The sequence below is a fragment of the Emydura macquarii genome, unplaced genomic scaffold (assembly GCF_026122565.2).
Source record: "Emydura macquarii macquarii isolate MOO-44397 ecotype Brisbane River unplaced genomic scaffold, CSIRO-AGI_Emac_v2 contig_1253, whole genome shotgun sequence".
In the NCBI taxonomy this organism is placed as follows: domain Eukaryota; kingdom Metazoa; phylum Chordata; order Testudines; family Chelidae; genus Emydura; species Emydura macquarii.
Genome location: NW_027131390.1, coordinates 937,977 through 957,387, shown reverse-complemented (window position 1 = coordinate 957,387; position 19,411 = coordinate 937,977). Strand labels below are relative to the sequence as shown.

Sequence of the window (19,411 nt, the reverse complement as noted above, 5' to 3'; positions counted from 1 at the left end):
TCTGTACCATTCATCTATACTTTTCTGTCATGTCACCTCTGATTTTTTGTCTTCTCTAAACTATTCCTTTTCATATGGCAGGCTTCCCAGCCTGTTGATTGTCTTTGTTGCCTTTCCCTGGACCTCTTCTGTCCCTACTCTGCCATTCAAGGCAGTTGTGTTGGGGGAAATGTTCACATGATCCCTTCACATGCTGTTTCATCTCCCCCTGATACGAAGCCCATCAGTGGAGGGAGGTACAAAGGCTCTCCCGGGAGCGGAGCACCTTGTGCGTCCCAGAGTGTGGTGTGGGATGGCGTTTCAGGAAGCACTTTGTGTGCCTGTATTTCAGGTTCAGTTAGCAAAGTGAGATTTGGCAAAGAAACAAGCAGGTGTGGGCTGAGCATTTCTTAAATGTAGAAAAAGGCAGAGTGAGATGTTAAAATAAGCAGCTGTTCACATGGCTAAAATGTTGTTGGGGTTTGTAGCCCACGGCCTTCATGTGCTGTATGTTACGTGTCGTGTCATAATATGATGGCCTCAGGCACACACATGCATCAAGCCCATTAGAATGACCTGTTGTGCTCATGGAGAAAAGCACTGGTGCCTTTAGAAGAATGGTAGGTATTGAAGAGGGGAGCAGAGCCCTAGACTCCTGAGGCAAGACAGCCAGCTGTGGATGGCTCCATGACCCATGCACTTCCCTCAGGTCAGGACCTGCCTGTGCTTTGCTGCTTTCACTCCAACGTAGGCGGGTGCTGCCTAGAACGAAAACCAAAAGCGAAAGGCCCGGCTTTCTGAGGCATTGAGGCCCTCTTTAACCCGTGGAGGTGCCGGGAGGACATCCTTTGGAAGCTTGTGGAATCTGTTGCTTCTTGAGCAAGTGGGGCTTTATCAGTGAGGAGGCATCAAATGACAGCGAAGAGCAGTAAGCTGCTAGGCCTGGATAGGCAGGTGTAGTGAGTATCCCAATGCCTCCTTTTCGGAATGGCAGTGAATTATAAGGAAATGCAAAATAACATGTCCAGACATTCAGAGAAATCCCAGGTCAGCATTACAGGCAATAGACCGAGAGCTCAAAAGAATGGGACCCCAAGAACAATCCTAGAGAAGGAGAACCCATTGAGAAAGGCACTGATCGCACCAATGGTCTCGGCTTCGGTGGAAAGAAAAGGGAATGCAAACCAAGGAGCAGATGTGAACCCGTGACTGTAATGGGCATGGATGTGAGACACAGGCATTCAGAAAGCAGTGTATATGAACTGTCCCTGTTCAGAGCCTGGCAATGAATGCCCATAGGAAGGAACTGTCAGAAACTAACCCTTATCTGCAGAGATACAGGTTCTGCAAGCTTATCCCCTCCAAGCCCCATGTGATTGCAGGAGAGGTTTGGGGAGCTTGTCCGGGGCTGTGGTAAATGAGTGCACCCCGTTTAGTGCTGCTGAGTACCAGAGCTCAGACCCCCTGACAGTTCTGGGTTAGTATTGACATTTGGTCAATTGCCCAAATCGCAGAACTTGTGTATCTTTTTAGTGCCAGGACTGTGTCTGCTTCTCGCCACCCCAAACAAACAGAGGTGAAAGATAAAATCATATTGAGGCAAACACAATTACTTCTGTCTTCTGAGCACCTATGCATAGAGATGCTGGCCTGGTGCAAAGCCTTTGGAAGTTACCTCAAGTCTGCTAAAAGAAAAAGCCACTTCCGTGTTGCAATTGTAAAAAAGCCCTTTGATGTTTGTCTCCCTTCCTGTCAACTTTGCTTTCCATGGGCACAAAAGGCAGGCTTTTGGCAACGCCATGAATTTCCATGAAGCGGTTCGAGTCAGGCACGTGGCCCAAGCCAGCGCTCCTGTCATTTAAAAATGTAGGAACGTTAGTGTGGTGACTTCCTGCAGCCGACTTCAGAAGGGAAAGGGAAACCAGGGAGCAAGCACAGTGATTTTTAGAAAGTCACATGGCATTTCTCAGCACCATGCCTTAGCCCCCCTCCTCTAAACAAAGAGGGCAGTCCGTGCCAGAGGTCCATACTGGATGCAGTCAGGAGAGATTCATGGCTTAACCTCGAAGTTCAAAGGGAGAGAAAGTAACAGCAATAAAACAAGTCACTTTTAAAGCTGAAAAAAATCATGGACCTTAACTTTAGCACAAGGCAAGTTACAGGCAGCAGATTCCCTAAGTGAAAGCAATGGGCAGTTACAGGAGCTGCTCCCTTTCTTCCCCTTCAATGAGGCTGCATATGGATGGTCCCGGAACATACAGACCTGTTCCACGGAGTCTGAGGCTGTGGCAGTGTGCTCCGTGCATCTTCCCACCTCTCCTGAGAGTGCGCTGTCCCTTGGCTGGCTTTACTGGTGGATGCAGCCAGCCTGTGTCCTGCTGAGGTTCATCTGTCCTGGGCAGCACTTCCTGCTAGAAATAGTCGTTATGGATCCCTTTGAATTCTGAGACAGTGGTATGATTCACAGCCACTTCCTTGCCCACTGGATCTTGGGTCTTATGGGATGTTGGTTGGCTCTGAGCACAACTCCCACGTTCAGGGCTCCTTGTATCTTCAGGAGTGGCTCCTTTCCAGTTTTTATTGTAGCCTTACTGAGGACTCCCCTTCTCTTTTCTCACATGCCTCCTCGATGGCTTTCACTTGCTCCCTTTTCACTGTTTCCTGGTGTCCTGTAAAGCAGAGTTGGAGGTTTCTTCTTGTGGACACTAGCTAATGCCTGTGAAAGGGCCTAGAGAGCATGAGTCCCAGCTGTTCGATGGCATGTGCCTTTGGGATTCAGTGGAGAAGCCTGGGTTGTAATCTGGTCAATGTGTGTGTAATCTAGTCTCACCAGCTAAGCGCCCAGTGTCACAGGTGCTGAAATCCTAGAGAGAGTCCTGTTTTATTTGGCCAGAGACCTGCAGTTCACACGCTGCGTGTTCCTCATGAAGTGATACATAGTGGGAGGGAGATTCCGGGCCCAGTCACTTGCTCAGGTTGAAGTGCAGGACTTTGCTGCTCAGTGCAGGGAGTCGCTTTCCAGCAGTTCTGTGCAACCTGCAGCTGAACTGCAGGAAACTAGGCAAACAGCTGTGAAGATCTGACTTAATCCCAGAAGTTAGGCAGGCAATCCCAGTCCCTGATCTTAGCTGATCTGTACTAAATCATCACAACCCACAGGGTATGAGAGATCCTGGACCTGCTCTTGACACTTATGGGACTCCTGGCAAGTTCTGCTTCAGCCGCAGCTCTGGCACTGGGGGATGGCGGTTGTGTCCCGGGGGTTGCTTTACCTGGGGCTGGTGGATTAGCCTAGCTGCTTTGCTGTGTTTTGGCTTTGCTCACTCAATGCATTTACCATAGAAACAGCAGTCCAGTAGGAAAACGCTGCTAGGATCACAATAAACGTTAGCCCACATGGAATTGTAGCTAAGGCCATTAACATCGAGGCTCATTATTCCACTGTGGGGGTGGAGAGGCAGAGCTGCAGACAATAGCCCAATGGATTTCTAATCCTCATACAGCAATATCTGGGGAGTTTTAATCCTTTCAGGCTTTCTGTGGAAAGAATTCAGAGCGTAGAGATTTCGCCAAGCTGGGAGTGGGGCCGTAGCATTGCCGTATGTGCTCAAGGGACGTATCTCTACTCAGAGACACGGCAACATGCAGTGTGGCATGTATGTTCGTGTCAGTCACCCTGGGCTGCGTAAGGAATGGCTGCGAGCGGGCAGGGGTTTTTCTTTTCCAAGGTGCTAAGTAGAAACGATAACACCCCTCCCCCCGCCCCTTAAGCAGGGCTTAGTGCCCCCGGCTCCCTGTCTAAGATCCGCAGTGAGACGTTATTTACAGCAGTGACAGTGTAATGCACTGCCTGTTACCATTTTGTCAGACTAGTTGTGTGTTCTGTAACAGCCGGCATGGGAGCATGGAATGGAAGGGGAGCCCCACTAACGCTCCCGCTCCTCCCTACTGCGCTGGGAGCTAGCTTTCCACGTAGCACTTCGAGTGAATAGCATCTCTCTCCGCTCCCAGGCACTGGGCAGGTCTCTTTCCCCAGTTCAGAGGGAAGACAGCTACCTAGCCAGTGAGCAAAGTCCCAAGAGATTATCAGCCAATAACTCACCAAGTGAAGCTGGGTCCCAGAGCACATGGACTCCATAAATTGCATCCTGTGCCCTTCCCGCCAGGGCATGCCGCTGGGGCACACTGCGTCTTGCTTGCAATGGGACCAAAGCCCTTATTCCTTGCTCTAGTTGGCTGCTCCTCCTACCAGGCCTTGACTTGCTGGCCAGCCACCCATTCCTTCCTGGGCTGGCCTCTCTTCTCAGTTCTTCTCCCGTTCCCTTTGCTCCTGCCTGGTGTGTTCTTACTTACAGAGCGGTCCTCCACCCTGACCACTTTGCATCCATTCTCAGAGGACTCCGCTACTGCAGGGCTTGCTGAGTGCGTCCGGCAAAGTGGGAACTCCTGCCCAGCCGTTCCCTCCCAGGCTGCGGAGTGGCAGGCTGGAGATCAGGACCCCTCGCGGGGCTCAGTATGCGCTACTTTAAGCTAACTGCTCAAAATAAAATCAGCATTGCTGGATGGGGATGGCTGCAGAGATTGTAGGGCCCCCCTTGCTCGTGTGTCTGGCTCCCTCCCACTCCAAACCAGTGACTGCCCCCAGCTGCCTCTGGGCTCTGTTTCGCCCCTGCTCAGCTGTGAGGCTTTTGGTCCCTGGCGACTCTGGGGGGCCAGGCAGTGGTGTTGTGAATGGGGGTGAGGGAGCGCACCTGTCAGGAATGCAGGGCCTTGTAGAGAAAGGAAGTGCCGACTGGCAGGTTGGGGTGCAGGCCCAGAGCCCCTTGGTAACCGGGGCTCTTTCCAGAGCCAACCTAGGGAGCTGCAGAGCCAGGTCATTGTTGGGTCCCCTGAGCAAACACTGGTCTAGTCAGCGCTAGGGCTGGATCTGCACAGCGCTGACAAGGAGGTTGTGTAGCGCCTTGGCCTTTGCTCTGGCTAATGGTTAACAGGCTGGCAGCAGCAGAGAGGGAGGGAGTTGGGAGCTGGGGCAGTCCCCACTGCATCCCGGCTCCCGAGCTGTTCTGTGCTGATCCTGCTGCTAGTTAATGTTAAATCTGCCCCTGCTCCCGCCCCTTTCCGGCTGTTTGTGTCCTAAACCAAGCCGTCTTCTGTGTTAGGAATTAGGTTGATTGGTCAGCAGGCAGAGAGGGTTCGTGTCCTGACCAGGGTGCGGGGTCCCTGATCATCTCAGACAGAGCCTGTGGGAAAGGCAGGGAGCTGGGCTCCTGCCTCTAGTGACGTGGGAGACTGGACAGCTGTGGCCTCGTGAAGTGCTTGGGGTATGTGCAGGGTGCTGCTTTTCTGAAATGGGGAGATGCCGCGTTCGTCTGGCTACTGCAAACGATGGCCAGGCTGAGCGAAGCAGAGGGGAGATCTGATGGTGATCCTGGAGCAGGAAGCCACATGTCACCCCCAGGTAATGTTCTAGCCTATTACAGACCTGGGCAGTACGTGCTGGGTCTCGGGGTCTTCGTCTGCCCTGTCATTAGAAACACTGCTGCAGCTGGATGTAGGGAAGGGTCTGGATCACAGCGGCTGCTTGTTAGCATCGCCGAAGGGACAGACAGGCACCTACGGTCCCGGGAAACTCAATGATGACTTGTTCCACTTCTGTAACAAGGCAGCGGCGGGGCCCCAAACTGCTTCACCCTCTGAGGGCAAAACCAGAAAGTGTCCCCTTAGATTTGAGTAACCGTAAACAAAAATGACTACGTTGTCATTTCCCTGTGGGCTGTGTGGTGCCTGTATGTGGCTCTTCAACTTGAAGATAAATTGACAAAAAATCAACTTCTTGATTAAAAAGCAGGTGATGGATTTCGTTTGAATATTCTCACAGCAAATGGCTATCCTGGCCTCTTGTTAGCGTACCGCATGGGGTGCTGGGGACCTGCCTTTCCATGACCTGTTTTTTATGTGATACTCTGTAATGAACCCAGTGAGCATCACTTCTCCAGTGTGACTCTGCTGTTGTGGAGGCGCTAACGACCCGTGTGGGCGCTCGTATTCTGGAATGAGTTTGTTCCCACAAGGAGCTATTCTGCTGTAACTTCCCCATGGAGACAAGTCCTGTGTGTTCAGCTTCTGTTGAAGTCAGCTGCCAGTGCTACGGCATCGGTCCGAAAATGGGTTAGAATAAAGACCGTTAACTGCTCGTGCTGCAGGAGAGTGGGGGGCTGAGCACGGGACAGGGAGCCAGGAACTCCTGCCTTGTAAAGCTGCTTACGTCACAGGCTGCCTATGCAATATTGGACAAGCAACTTCCACCGGTGCCTTTTTTCTGTGTCTGTACAATGGAGGGCATAATCCTGCCCCACTTCTCACCAGTTTGTCTAAATTTTGCCATTCTGTCTGCTGGTATATTAGCCATGCAGCCGCCTAATCTGGACCCAGATGAACAGGTATAAAGGAGCCTTGTATGCCATAGCTGAGGCTGTTTTCACTAGCAATGCTGCAGTGGTGCTGCTATAGTGCTCCGCTTTAGACACACACCACGGCGATGTGTGGGGGGGGGAGGAGTGGGACGGTTTCCTGTTGCTGTAGTTAATCCACCTCCCCAGAGGTAGTAGCTAGGCGGACGGAAGAATTCTTCCATCCACTTCGTGGTGTCTGCCCCAGGGGTTAGGTCAGCTTATCTACATTGATCCGGGGAGTGGATTTTTCATACCCTGAGCAGCATAGCCGGGTTGACCTAACGTTTTGTGTAGATGTGGTCTTAGACCCCTTCCTGTGTGGGAACAAACTGGACTGGTATACGCACACTGGGGCTATTACCGGTAAAACCACCCGCCTAAAAAAGTCACTTCCCTAACCAGAATAGCTGTATGGGTAAAACGTAGGCTGGACTACACCGCCAAGTATTGCAGGAGACTTTGGTAGCAGCTCCTGTGCTTAGGTGCCTGACACATTACGTCATAAAAGATTCTCGTGACCTTTTCTCTGAGCTGTTCTCACACCTGCATTGTTTGCAGTTGGCCTCTGATGTGTGGGAGGGAGTGCCCTCTGTCTGGAGAAACGGCTTTTCTCTGTCCCATGAAATTCTGTTTGGCTTTTGCTGTGGCAGAGTGTTACGAATTGCCATGTCCGCCTCTCTTCTGTGTTCCTTAGGAAGACGGTGTCAGAATAACTGAACTGGACCATCATCAGCCTGGCCTTGGGCTGACTTACTGGGCGGGAGATATCTTGGAGCTTTCCGGCCACCTGTAGCGAGCTGGGGCTGCGGAGGGGCAAGTCAGACCCAGCAGCCGAAGTTCCATTTCTGGGGGCAGCAGATGGGGAAGGAGCTCTTGTAACTCCCCCACCAGAGAAGAGAGAGCCAGCTCAGGCTCCCCACTAACTAGCTCATGGAAGCCCATTGTCCCTTCTGCAGTGGTAGCAGTCAGTGCTGGAGGCTCAGCATTCCAACCCTGCTGCTGATGCATGTTGGGGAGGTTGTTACAGATGCACATAATTAACTCTTTAAAAAAGCCTAGGCGATTGCATACAAACTGTGAGAAGAACACTGCTCAGGGTGCAAAGACAACACTCAAAAGGTGAGTAATGCCAAGTGGACATTGCCTGTACAGTTTTAACGTGCTCCGTTTGTGTGTACGTGGTGTGGGGCTGGCTTTGGTTACGTGGTCACATCCTGTTTTTTCCACCTCTTTCAGTGGCCGGAATGGACACTCGCCGGGGCGTTTAGCTGCTGGGGCGTGGGATGCATGGCCGGGGAGGGATTGACTTCCTTGGCTTTATAAAAGTCCTTCTGACCTTCTTTTGAACATCTCTACGGCCAGAATGGCTGGGGGTGGAAAGCGAGTGGCAGGAAACCAGTCCTCACTGAGGGCGAGCGGCCCTGATGCTGCCTGGGTTTGATGTGATTAAACTAGGAGCCTTGGCCATTGCCTGCTGTGCGTGTGCAGTGCACTCACAGTGAGGTTGTGGTGTGCAGCTGAGGAAGGCGGCTCTGCACCTGCGGGTACGTTGTCTGCCTAGTGGAAGTGTACTGAAGGGGTGGGCGGGAGCCGTGGCTGGCTCCCATCAAAGGGTATGAAGTCCCCGGGGCACAGGACAAAGCCCTGCTTTTTAACCTGTGGTGCTGCTACGAGGAAGGAGCAGTCTTTCTGCAGGCAGCGCCGGCCACTGGCAGTCTGGAACTGCCGGACAGGGCGTGGACGTGGACGTGTCTCCGGTAGCTTTGGGTGGCTTGCAGGGCAGCAGAGGCCTGTCCTGTGCATCGCTAGCTCCGACTCTTTCTAGCCTCACTGGCGGTTCTTGGAATGACTTTTTGTGGTGGACGCTGTGGCTGCGCGGGTCAGGGATGCCAAGAGTCCCCCTTTGTGCCCTGGAATTGTTTGTGTCACGCTGTTGTTCAGATGCAGCAGAACACGCGTTTCTTGTACCGCTTTGCTGTCCGTTGCTGTCCGGGTCTTGGTTCTGTACGCCAGGCAGTCCGTCCAGGAAAGCGTTGTGAAGAAGTGGTGCAGAGACTGCTGTTATGTACAGCAGATCAGACCTCTGCAACGTACTCGTGGGCAAAGTTGTGTGTGGACGTAGGCCCTGATCTGGCACCGAACTCTGTGCAGAGCCCCATTGCCTTCAGTGGGGCTGTGCCCAATGGCGTACCTAAGGGGGGATAGCTCCCGGGCACTGGCCTGCGGGGGTGCCGGGCTGGCCTGGCCCTTCACGACAGGCGGGTGGCACAGGAGGCTCTGAGGGCCGGCTGCTCCTGTGCCCCCCGCCAGGTGTCATGAAGGTCCGGCACATGCAGCCCCCCCAGGCCGGGGTTGTGTGGCCACCCCCGTCTGAGCTGGCACCGAGCTACGGCACTAGAGCAGGAGAGGCGGGTGCTGCGTGGCGGGTAAGTGCGGGAACGGGAGGGTGGCAGAGGCAAGCCTGCATTTGTGCCCCCCCCACACAAGTACAGACGCCCCCTCCCTGGGGCAGCTGGGGGGTGGGGGCGAGCGGCACAAATGCAGGCTTGGCCCCTGGGCGCCGGAGACTCACGGTACGCCACTGGCTGTGCTGACACGGTTGGCCCATACACAGCTCAGTGAAATTCTGTGAGCCTCTGCTGTGAACTTAGCTCTGTGCTAACAACCTCTCTGAGCCCTGACTTGCATCGAAGGGTGGCTGTGCTGCTGGTTTAACAAGAACATACGCAGTACATAGCTGACAGAATTCCCGTAGCTACCTCGGGGTGAAGAGCGCTGCTCAGTAAAGATGCGGTTGAACCATTCTGACAGAATCCATGAGATTACAATGGGGTAGGCATGTGTCTCCGGTGAGTACAGACGGTCTGATATTGGTATGTCTGAGAGAGTCGACATGGCCACACACGATCAGTGCACCTGCACGGGGGACACAACTGAAGGCAGACCATCAGCACACTTACCATACAGTGACTTTTAACTAAGCATGTTAAAGTAACACCAGGGGCATGAAAACTGAAAGAAGAGGACAAATATTTCTGTCCACAGGGAGCTTCCTGTGTGAGACAGCATGTGTCTGGTCAGTACGACGGCTTCCCCTGTTGTCTGTGTGGGGATCTCACAGCCGTAGAGAAGGAAAACGCGTCTGTGAAAGCTCACGTGTTGGCTGGGGTCGTGCGCAGGACCTGAAATGACTCTTCAGTCTTTCTCTTTTAGATTGGATTCCTAGATTCACATTGCTCCTGTCTTTGGCATTTCCTGACTCGTGTGTGTGTTACAACTGTCGTTTTTGGCTGAATTAGTACTTTGTGAGGAGGAAACTGGTGCAGCAAAAGATATGAGACAGTAGCAACATGAGCTGTCAAACGGAGGGCGAGTGTCTGGGAGATAAATGCGGAGTCTGAATTACATTGCAGGAAGCAATGGCATCCTCTTCAAGTGATCAGAGCAGCAGCTCTGCTTGGAGCTCCAGGTCTTAGTGCATTTCTAAGGATGTCTGCAGCTCTCGCAGCAGCTGTGCCACCGTCTATGGAAGAAAACAGCAGGACGTCACTTGCTGAGGAGCTCCGGAGAGCCCTCACTACAGAGCAGACTTTGTAGCGCCTCGGCTGCAAAGCAGGAAGAATTCGTCACGGAGCAGCACTCGGCTTGGGAAACGCGGTTCTTCCCCTGCTCCCCATGCACAGCCCTGGAGAGTCCCTCACTTTTCATCTTCTCTCACTGGTTCCTGACTCCAGTTTTCTCTCCCTCTGCCCTGCTCAAGATCTTGTCTTGCATTGATCTCCCAGCCGAGGAAGGCAGCTCTGCTCTGTGAATCAGCCAAAGGATGGTTGAACCATACATAGAGCCCTGTGCGGAGACAAACCTGTGGAGCCGCGTCCGCTGGAATAAACTTTTACCCGGCCCTCAATCCGCCCTCCCTCTTCTAGAGTTACCTGCATCTCCACATCAGCTGTTCTGGAGCTGGCGGCCCACCAGCAGCTGTAGAGCCCCTGCCCCCCAAACAGCTGATCAGCCGTTCGCTTGCTCCAGCCCTGCCCCAGAAGTCCCGGCTTCCGTGACTATCCGATCCGCCCTCTGCAAGAAATGGTCTGTGGATAGCTGTGGATTTGCAGGGCTCTAACCATAGAGCTCCTCCTCCCCCCCATGACCTGAGCACGCTCCGTCTGCTGTGCCCCCACCAAGCCAGGGCAGCTTGGCACTGGATGAGGCTTGGTTTTGCCACGGCAGCGTTTCGCTCCTGGGCTCTGGCTCCGTCTGGTAGAATGGGTGGTTGTATTGGTTCTCCACGTACGGCTGATGGTGCCTGCATACTGGGGAGAAGCAGGCGGGACCTATATATGCGCTGGTAAGGGCACAACCCTCCTGAGCGCGAAGGATGACCGGGGCAGAGGTTTGCCCTGGAATGCCTGCTGTGCTGGAGAGAGGTGGGTGGGTGTCTGTCTGTCTGTCTCTCATGGGCTATTGGTACAGACGTGATTTCATCACGGAGGTCACGGATTCCGGGACTTGAATGGACCTCTGTGACTTCTGTGGCTTTAACCACTGCTGCCTGCAGAGGTGGGGCTGGAGGAGCTGTCAGTCCCCCCCCCTTGCCCCCCATGGTAGGGCGTGGGCTGTCAGTGCCCCCCGGGCAGGTTGTGGGCTTCCCTGGATTTTTGTTCATTGTCTGTGACTTTTACTAAAAACAAGTGACAAAATCTTCCCCTTAGCGATTGGGTATCCCAGCAGGGCGTGATTGTGTGTGTTTGCTTTGCTGTGGCTGGATCAGGGACTTCCTTTCCTTGCTGCCCCCGCCGGAGCTTCCTTCTCCCGCAGAATCCGAGCGTGTGGGGTGGCGCTCCTGACAGGAAGCACTGTGGCCCTTCTGCCCTGCTGTCTGGGGGAGGTGGTCTCAGTCCCGCTCTGCAGCGCAGCTGCTCAGTGATCTCAGCCGCACAGGAACAAACTTTCTCCAAGCCGCGTCTGGTGAGCAGAACCCTTGCTCCACCCTCTGCCTCCCTTCCCTGACCTTTCCACCCAGCTGAAGGTCAGCCTGGCGTCTGCCAGGGAGCTGGGAGGAGGAGGAGCGGCAGGTGTTGGGAACGCCCCGTCTTTCAGCCTCTCCAGGGAGGGTGACGTAGTCAGCAGCTCACTGCGGGCGCTCTCCCCAGCAGTGAGTTACTGCTCAGCTTGTTCTGCGGCTCTTGGGCGGGGGAGACGTGAAGTGAAGTTGTCATGTTCATCCTTCTGCCTTTTAGAGCGGAGGCTCAGCTTTGATCCCATCCCCGCTGCCTGTGTGCACACGGACACCCCTTGGGGCGAGGGACAGGCTGGGGGGCTGCTTCCAGAGGAGGGGGGCCCTTGGAAGTGGGGCGTGGACCTGGCTCCAGCGAGCAGCATGAAGTGCTGTGCTTGCAGGGCTGCGCAGGACTTTATCCTCGCCAGGCTCTTATCTCGCCGTAGTATCTGGGCACCGCCTGGAATGCAGCAAGCGACTGACATGGGTCACTGCCCTGTTACATGCTTCGGTAACGCGTCCACGCTGCTACTGGTGAGTAGCGATGAGAGACCCGCGCACTGGGCTCTGGCCTCGTCCCCGAGGGCACAACTGCTCCTGACGTTCCTGCCGCAGGCCGGCTGGTCCCGCGCCAGGATGCCTGGTTCCAAAAGGGTCGTTCTCTGTGGCACTGTGCTTTGCGCTCAGGAAACGCTGTGCAGCCCCCCTGCTCCAGCTGGGGCCGTCACCGCACTGGAAAGGGGTCAGGTGTGAGAGTGGCCAGGCCCACGCGCCTGCTGGGAGCTTTCTGAGCAGGACAGCAGCAGACGGATCCGCTGCTCGGCTCTCGTATCTGCAGCGGGTGCTGCACAGCAGGGGTGGTTTCTCGTTTGTGCTCGAGCGACACAGTCTGTGCTCAGGGATGGCAGCCAGCGGGGCTCCCGCCCCGCCCCCGAGAACTAGTGTCTTTGTGGTTAGACTAGATTTGGGGACACGGAGGCAGTGCCCGCTCTGTGTGCGCCACGCCAGCACCTCGTGTGCACCCCATCTGAGCAGAGATGGGTCTGGTTTGGGGGCTGCCGTATCATCCCCCCTTGGCCTGTCTGGCTCCGAGAGGAGCTTTGTTCTCTCCAGCTAGGCTGCAGCTGCCTCCTTCCTGTGGAGCGTATTTCACCGGGTAACATGCTTTCTGGCTCTCCGCTCTGCGAGACTGGGGTGGTTTGGGAGGGGATGACAGGCCAGCTCCCTCCCTTCACTAACCGTTCCTCTCTCTGCAGAGTACAGCCGCTTCGAATCGAAGATCCACGACTTGAGAGAACAAATGATGAACAGCAGCATGAGCTCTGGGTCTGGCTCGCTCCGCACAAGCGAGAAGAGATCTCTCTACGTCCGGTAAGACGCACCTCCGCCCCATTTTTTAGGGCCATGAGAGGGGCTGCAGGGAACTCCCACTCCATGGCTGGTGAGCTCTGGCTTATGGGTGGCCTACTTCAGATGCCAAGGGTGAAATCCTGGCCCAACGGAAGCAAATGGCGAAACTCCCATTGACTTCATTGGGCCAAGATTTCACCCCAAGCCTTGCCTTGGTAAACTGCAGCGTGGGGCCGTTCTGTCTGGTGACATGCCCCTCCCCTGCTGCAGCCAAGTGTCCTGGGTGCTCTGCCTGCCCCTGGAGACACCGGACCTGTGTGTGATCTCCTCGGTGTGAGGCCCTTCCAGCTTAGATCCCGGCTCTGAGCCTGCTTGCCCGGCCTGAGCAGAAGTTGGCTGCCACACGCGGTTCTGCCATGAGCTGCGTCACCCTCCCTAACCCAGGGAGGAAGGACGTGGCTGCTCAAACGAACATACTTTCCTAGAAATGTCTCTGGTCCCCATGACTCTGCCTGGTGAGGGGAAATAGAGCGTAAATGCAAGCTCATAGCTTAACAATTCAACCCAGCGCTCCGGCTTCCCCAGAGCCTCGCCTAGGTCCTGTGCCGAGTCCAGTGTTTGCCTCGTTCTAACCCCTGGGACAGAGCCCCTGTGCGTGTTTCTGTGGGAGCTGTGACTTTGGTGCCTTTAATACCAGGCCTAATGCTGCACTGAGATCATCTGTGCATTGCTTTGAATCTCTAGTTCCCTCTCTGTTCAGATGCACCACGCTCTGTGCTGGTTCTCTCTGCACAGGGCCCGAGGCAGACCCAGGCACACGGCAGCATTGTCTCACTCTCCAGGGAGTGGGCCATTTGGGACTAAAAAGACCAGAAGGGAATGGGAGGCTGCCAGGGGCTGGAGTGAGCCATGACCTGGAATTCTGAGGTCCGAGATCTGCGCCCTGCGGTTTCCCATCAGAGGCACTTGGGGCTGGGAGGGCAAGCAGGCCACTGGGCACACGTCTTAGCTTGTTTAGTGTAGCAGGCCAGCTCGGGTGCACCTGACCAGTCAGCCCCGCTCAGGCAGAGGCCGGCTGTGGATGCCTCTGGATGGTGTAAAACCTCCAGAGCTCATCTTGGCAATCAGTGGCATTTCGGCTGGCTCCAGCAGGGGGGATCCATATCCTGAGTTAAGTGGAGTTAAACCCTTTATCCCCCCCAGGGGGGTCCCTGTCACAGCTGTGAGCTCCCCTTCCAGGGATCCCTGCCATGCCGCCACCTCTCTAGACCACAAGCTGCGTGAGTGACTCAGTGTTTTTTAACTTGCTAATTAAAATAACTCCACAAATCTCCACCCAGCATTATCTGTGCTGCGGGGGGGCACGGGCCTCTGGCTCAAAGCAGGCTTCCCAGTAGTAGGGGGATCTGCCGGCTGCCGTAAAGGCTGCTTTCTCCGTGTGCAGAGAGTGACAGGCTTTTCCTGTTCTGTCCTGTGACTGGGGAGCCCCTCTGCAGAGACAGTCCTGGCCTGTCACTGAGCCAAGGGGGGGCCAGTTCTTCTAGTGGGTCTAATCCATGGTCTCTGCCTGCTTTCGTACCATAGCCTGGGGAGAACTCCCAGGAAAGCCTTCGGCCTGGGGTCCTGTGTAGGGCTCTCGCTGGCTTGTGGAGCTCCAGCTATGGGAGAAGCCGGGAAGGAGTGCTGGTTCCACCCCGGAGGGACCCTGGCTAGCAGCCTGTCTCTAATAATCGCCCACAGGCTTGTAATTAAAATGTGCAGTGCTGGTGCTGAGTAAGCTGTGGCTGGGTGCACCCACGGGTATCCCCGTGCCTTGCTAATGCTGTCACCCTCCAACGCTGTGAGTCTGAACTGAGCTGCAGGTGGCAACAAGGCAATGGGGGGCGGGGTGTCTTAGCACAGCAGTGCTTGTATTTACTGACAGAGGCACACTGAAGTGAGGGTGGCGGCAAGCAAGGGGGTCTGCTCATGGGGCTGGTGGGGTGCGGTATCGCCGTCTGGGTCTGGGTGTTGAGCTGGGCCGTGACACCTTCCCTGTCCCCTGGGGTGCTCAGCCAGTGGGAGGCAGGTTGGATCCCTTAGTGATGGTGCATAGTGGGAAGTGTCTCTCCCTCTCACTGCTCGCCAGCACTGCCTGGGGCATTGGGGAAGGGGCAAGGAGAGGAAGCTGCATTTACTGGAGCCTGTCCCCCTCAGCCTGTCCTGTTCTCTGTCTGCGTAGAGCTGCCCCCCACCAGATATGAGGCCTGCAGGGAGGTCTTGCAGCGTCCCCTTGGGCCGGACAGGAGCTGGAGAATGTCCGTCCCACATCTGGTAAGGGCTGTCCGTCTGATGTGGCTCAGTGACCAGCCCACTTCTTCCTCCTGGGATGCATGCAGGCCCGAGTGATTTCAGTGGCGAAGCATCCCTTTCAGGCATGATTTGTAACCTCGGCCTGCCCCTGCCTCATCTCACCTCTGACCGCTCTCATTGGGGGCTGGCCGGCTGACCATGTGTGATAGTAGACTGTCAGTGGTTCCTGTGGTTTGCGACCACACGTCTAAAAGCCGTTTTACACCTGTCTCAAAGAGCCCTGCCCCAGCCCTTCTGGGTGGGGTAGTTTCGAGCACGATTCAGCTGAAACTGGTTGAGCTGTCGTGCTGCGGACAGGACGGTAATTACAAGGCTTGCTCTAAACTGCCTTAGGCAGACCGGCAGTGCATGGCGTGACATCAGTGCAGGAAGCGCTTGCAGACTGTCTTGTAGAGCAGGAAGTAAACACCTATTCCTGAGATGAGCACACCTGCATTCCCGGCTGTGGATATCCCAGAGCGTCGGCTGCACACAAGTGCCTGCCTCTCTGGAGAGCTGATCTATGGATCCATCGATCCCAAGGCCAGAAGGGACCGTTGAGATCATCTGATCTGACTTGCCGTGTAACAGGCCAGAGACCTGCCCCCAGTCATTCCCAGAGTACAGCTCTTCGGGAACCAGCCCGTCTTGTTTTTGAAGTGGTCAGTGATGGCGACTCCATCCTGAATCTCAGGAAATCGTTCCAATGATAATTACTCTCTATCAAAAATGTGTGCCTGATTGGCAGTCTGGGATTGTCCAGCGTCAGCTTCCAGCTGTTGGATCACGGTGGCCCTGTCTCTGCTGGATTGAAGAGACTGTTATTAAATACTTGTTCCCCACATAGGTACTGACAGCCTGTAATGGTCACCCCTTAAACCGGCTCTTGGTTAAGCTAATGTGACTGTGCCATAGTTCAATGGACATTGCTGGCCCCTCCTTCCCCCAGTGAAATGCAGGTCCTTGTAAATAGACTCCTGGGATGCCGCCACGCCCCTATGCCAGGAGGCAAAGAGCATCTGAACTGACTCCAGAGATACTGGATAAGGTTTCACCTGGGCCGGGAAATAGACTGAAAACACACTCATGTCCATGGAACTGGGGCCAGCCAGCTGTGACGTCCCTGCCATCGCCCTCTCGCTACATGGAATGCTCTAATTTCTGGCCCCACTCCAAAGACCAGATCCTAACAGATGTCCAGGGTCCTCTGGCACTGAGCTGCTCTCAGGAGTGGGGTACTGAGCTGGATGGCCCATAGGTCCAGTCTGGCAATGCAGTGCACCTAAAGAGAGTGGCTTCCTTCTAGGGTGCCTGGCCTCCCCCCAGGGCTGGCTTTGGAGATTCCAGTCACTTGCAGAGCGGGGCAGCCTTGCATGCATTCTGGGGCCATGACTTTTATCCTGACTCCCTCCGGGGGCTGGTTTTCGGGAAGCACTGAGCTCCCCACCAGCTCCCTTCCCCTTCCCCAAGAATTCGAGACTCTGCAAAGGCCCCAATAGGGCACCCAAAATCACTAATCAGGTTTGGAAATGGTGGCGTGCGGCCTTAAGCTGTGCTGTGTGTATGTCCGGGGCCTGTCTGAGTGTGCAGGGTCATGCCCATTTGTGGAGCACTGCTGTGGGTGCTCTCCATGGGGCTGCTTTAATCCTAGACACGAGGCAGCTCGTTTCCAGAATGGGGTCTGGTTCCCTGCCACCCCCTTCCTTCCGGCACTCAAGGAGAGGGCCATGCAGCCTGGTCTCACAGGTCTCCTCCCTGTCCCCAGGTGCCTGACCGCAGAGACTGGGGCCTCCTGTGCCTGCAGAAGGCACGTGTTAGAACAGCATCCCAGCTTGATCTGCAGTGAGCATGCACCTGTTCGCCTGCGAGGCAGTATGTGCACCTCCCCTAGGCTGGGCCTTCGAGGGCATCTCCACGTTCTGCGTCCGCTTGCCAGCGCCACACTGGAGAAACTCCATTGGCAGCTCAGCTTCTAGCTGCCAGCGTTCAACTCCCCGGAGCCCGTGGGCTGCTTTCCTTCTCCTGGCTGGCCGGGAACACGCATTCTGCAGGCCAGGCGCTGCTCTCAGCGATACCTGGATGGATCTTTTGGCCTCAAACTCTCCCCAAAGTGATTCCTGTCTCTGCTGCAGAGCACGAAGTGTGCAGCCGTTCCCATCAGTGCCTGGCCTTCTTTGGACTAATTAGACTAATTAACTGTTGAGAGAGCAAGTGAGGGACACGTTGGGAATATGACAGGCAGGTAGATCGGGCAGTTGGGTTCATCTTCGAGCCAGCCTGGAATCCAGTTCCCTTTTCCCCAGGCTGTGCTGGTGCGGCAGGGCCTCAGACACACCAGGGGAGTAGGGCTGTTGTTTGCACACAGCTGCTCTCTGGGCCACAGCAGCTCTTCTGAATGCTGCCCGGCTCTCCCAAGGGCACTGTGTTGACCATGCATTGGGTGATCTCACATGGATGCAGTCAGGGCAAGTCTACACTGCAACTAAAAATGCATGGCTTCTGCGGAGCTAACTCCCCCGTGGTAGCTAACACACCGCCAGCTCCCTAGCTCCCTGCCGTTCAGAGTTAGAGCCTTTTGGGTTTGCGTGCGCATGCTCCGTGTGCAGGAGTTCACAGGCTGGAGGCTGAGGGAATGCTCAAGGACGCAGCCTGTGTTTACTCTTGAACCTGCTGGACCAGTTCTCCTGGGCTCTTGCCATCTCTTCATATTGCTAATCGCTCTGCTCCCAAGCAGGCCCTGTCAGCCCCACACGGCCCTAATCCACTGGCTTCAAAAGTTCCTCCTCCTGGTGGATGAAGTGCCCTTAGCTAGAAGGACCTGTCGTGTTCTGCGGTTGGCTCTCCCCCCCTACACCTGACACCTGGACTTGAGTTTCTAGTCTGGAGTTCACTGCTAACAAAAAAGGAGTTTGTTTGCAGATGTGGCTGGCCCGTTGTTGCCTAACAAGTTAGGAATGTTCTCCTGGGGGACAGACAGGGCTGGACAAAGCCAGTAAGCCGTGGCTCTGCTGGGATTTTCTGAAGTTCCTCCACCCCCACCCTCTAATGTTGCTCCTCTGGTTTTAGTGTAGATGGGTGCTGTCCGCTGTGGGTGTGCTCAACACTGAGTGAAAGCGGTGTCCACAGTAGAGATCCCCAGATTTCTTATCTTGCTGGTGTCAGATGGTGCCAGAATCCCAGGACAAGCGGCTTTTGCTTCCAGATTTAGCCTGGCATGTTGAAGTGCATTATCCCCTCCCCTCTAGTCCAGCAGTTTTAGAAATGCTCACTCGCTCACCTCAGCCTGTTTGTGCGGCAGTAGCTATGTGAAGGAGCTGTACATGGAAATCTTTTTTCCTTTGCCTCAACGTTGACCAGCAAAGTGCCAAATCCCAGGTGCCCCGAAGGGTTTTCCTGACGATGCAGCACCACTGCACCAGGCTGGCTAGAGCAGGGGTGAGTGTCACACAGGTGGCTGGGTACAGGCCAGTGACGTCTGATTCAATTCTGCCTCTCTACCTGGCTTCCCTGCTCGCGGTCGGAGCAGAGGGTGTTGCTGGGGTGGATCCTGAGGAATTTCTCTCCAAACACAGCATGAGGCTTCCTTTCAAGGATGCAAATCTGAGATGGCATCTGAAGTTGCTGGCTCCAATTTTGAAAGGGCCTGTGAGCGCCCTGCGGTCCCAGGTCTCCTCCGAGGAATGGCTCTGTACTGAGAGACAGTTTGTGTCTCGATTGCTAGAGCCTCAGGTTTTTCTTGGGTGACGAGTTGGGCCTGGATCTTTCCTGCTGAGACCTGGTCCTGCTCTTTGGGAATAAAGATTCTGCAGCCAGAACGTGACCAGTGAAGCCAAGGATGGGGTGTGAGACAGACTAGAACCTGGCTCCCTCCCCAGTGACTGCGCTGGCTCAGCAGAGTTCTGCACACCTTAGTCACTGGGTCAGCAGATACCAGCTGGGGTGCCCCTGAGGGACAGACAGGGCCCTCCTGACCACAGACAGGCTGGACTCGTGTGGGAAACCCTGGCACAACTACTGCAGCCCACTGGGACCTCCATGAGCCACAGACAAACCAGTCTCTGCTCGTGCCCCCAGATACGTCTCCAGGGTCAGATCCTGCCCGGTCACAGGAAGCGAGGAGCTAGTTCCAACCTGGAGTGAACATAAGGGTCCTCTTATAATGCCAGGTAACTGATCTTTCCTCTAGCTTGAGTGAAGGCGGCTGTAAAGCCAGGCTTCCAGTCTCTATTCAGTAGCCACGTGTGGCACATGCCATGCCTGTTCACTTGTAGTGCTGCATTTGTGGCAGAATGTATGTTTCTGT

At 55.1% G+C, this 19,411-nt stretch overlaps 1 protein-coding gene across 7 annotated transcripts in view; it reads left to right on the top strand.

Annotated features, from left to right (window-relative positions):
- Window positions 1-19,411, top strand: part of DLG3 (discs large MAGUK scaffold protein 3) — a 186,803-nt gene that overhangs the window by 134,014 nt on the left and 33,378 nt on the right. For all 7 annotated transcript variants that reach the window (XM_067547973.1, XM_067547972.1, XM_067547978.1 and 4 more), the window contains one exon: window positions 12,684-12,798. In XM_067547973.1, coding sequence (XP_067404074.1) covers window positions 12,684-12,798 — 115 coding nt within the window. The remainder of the gene's footprint in view (window positions 1-12,683; window positions 12,799-19,411) is intronic.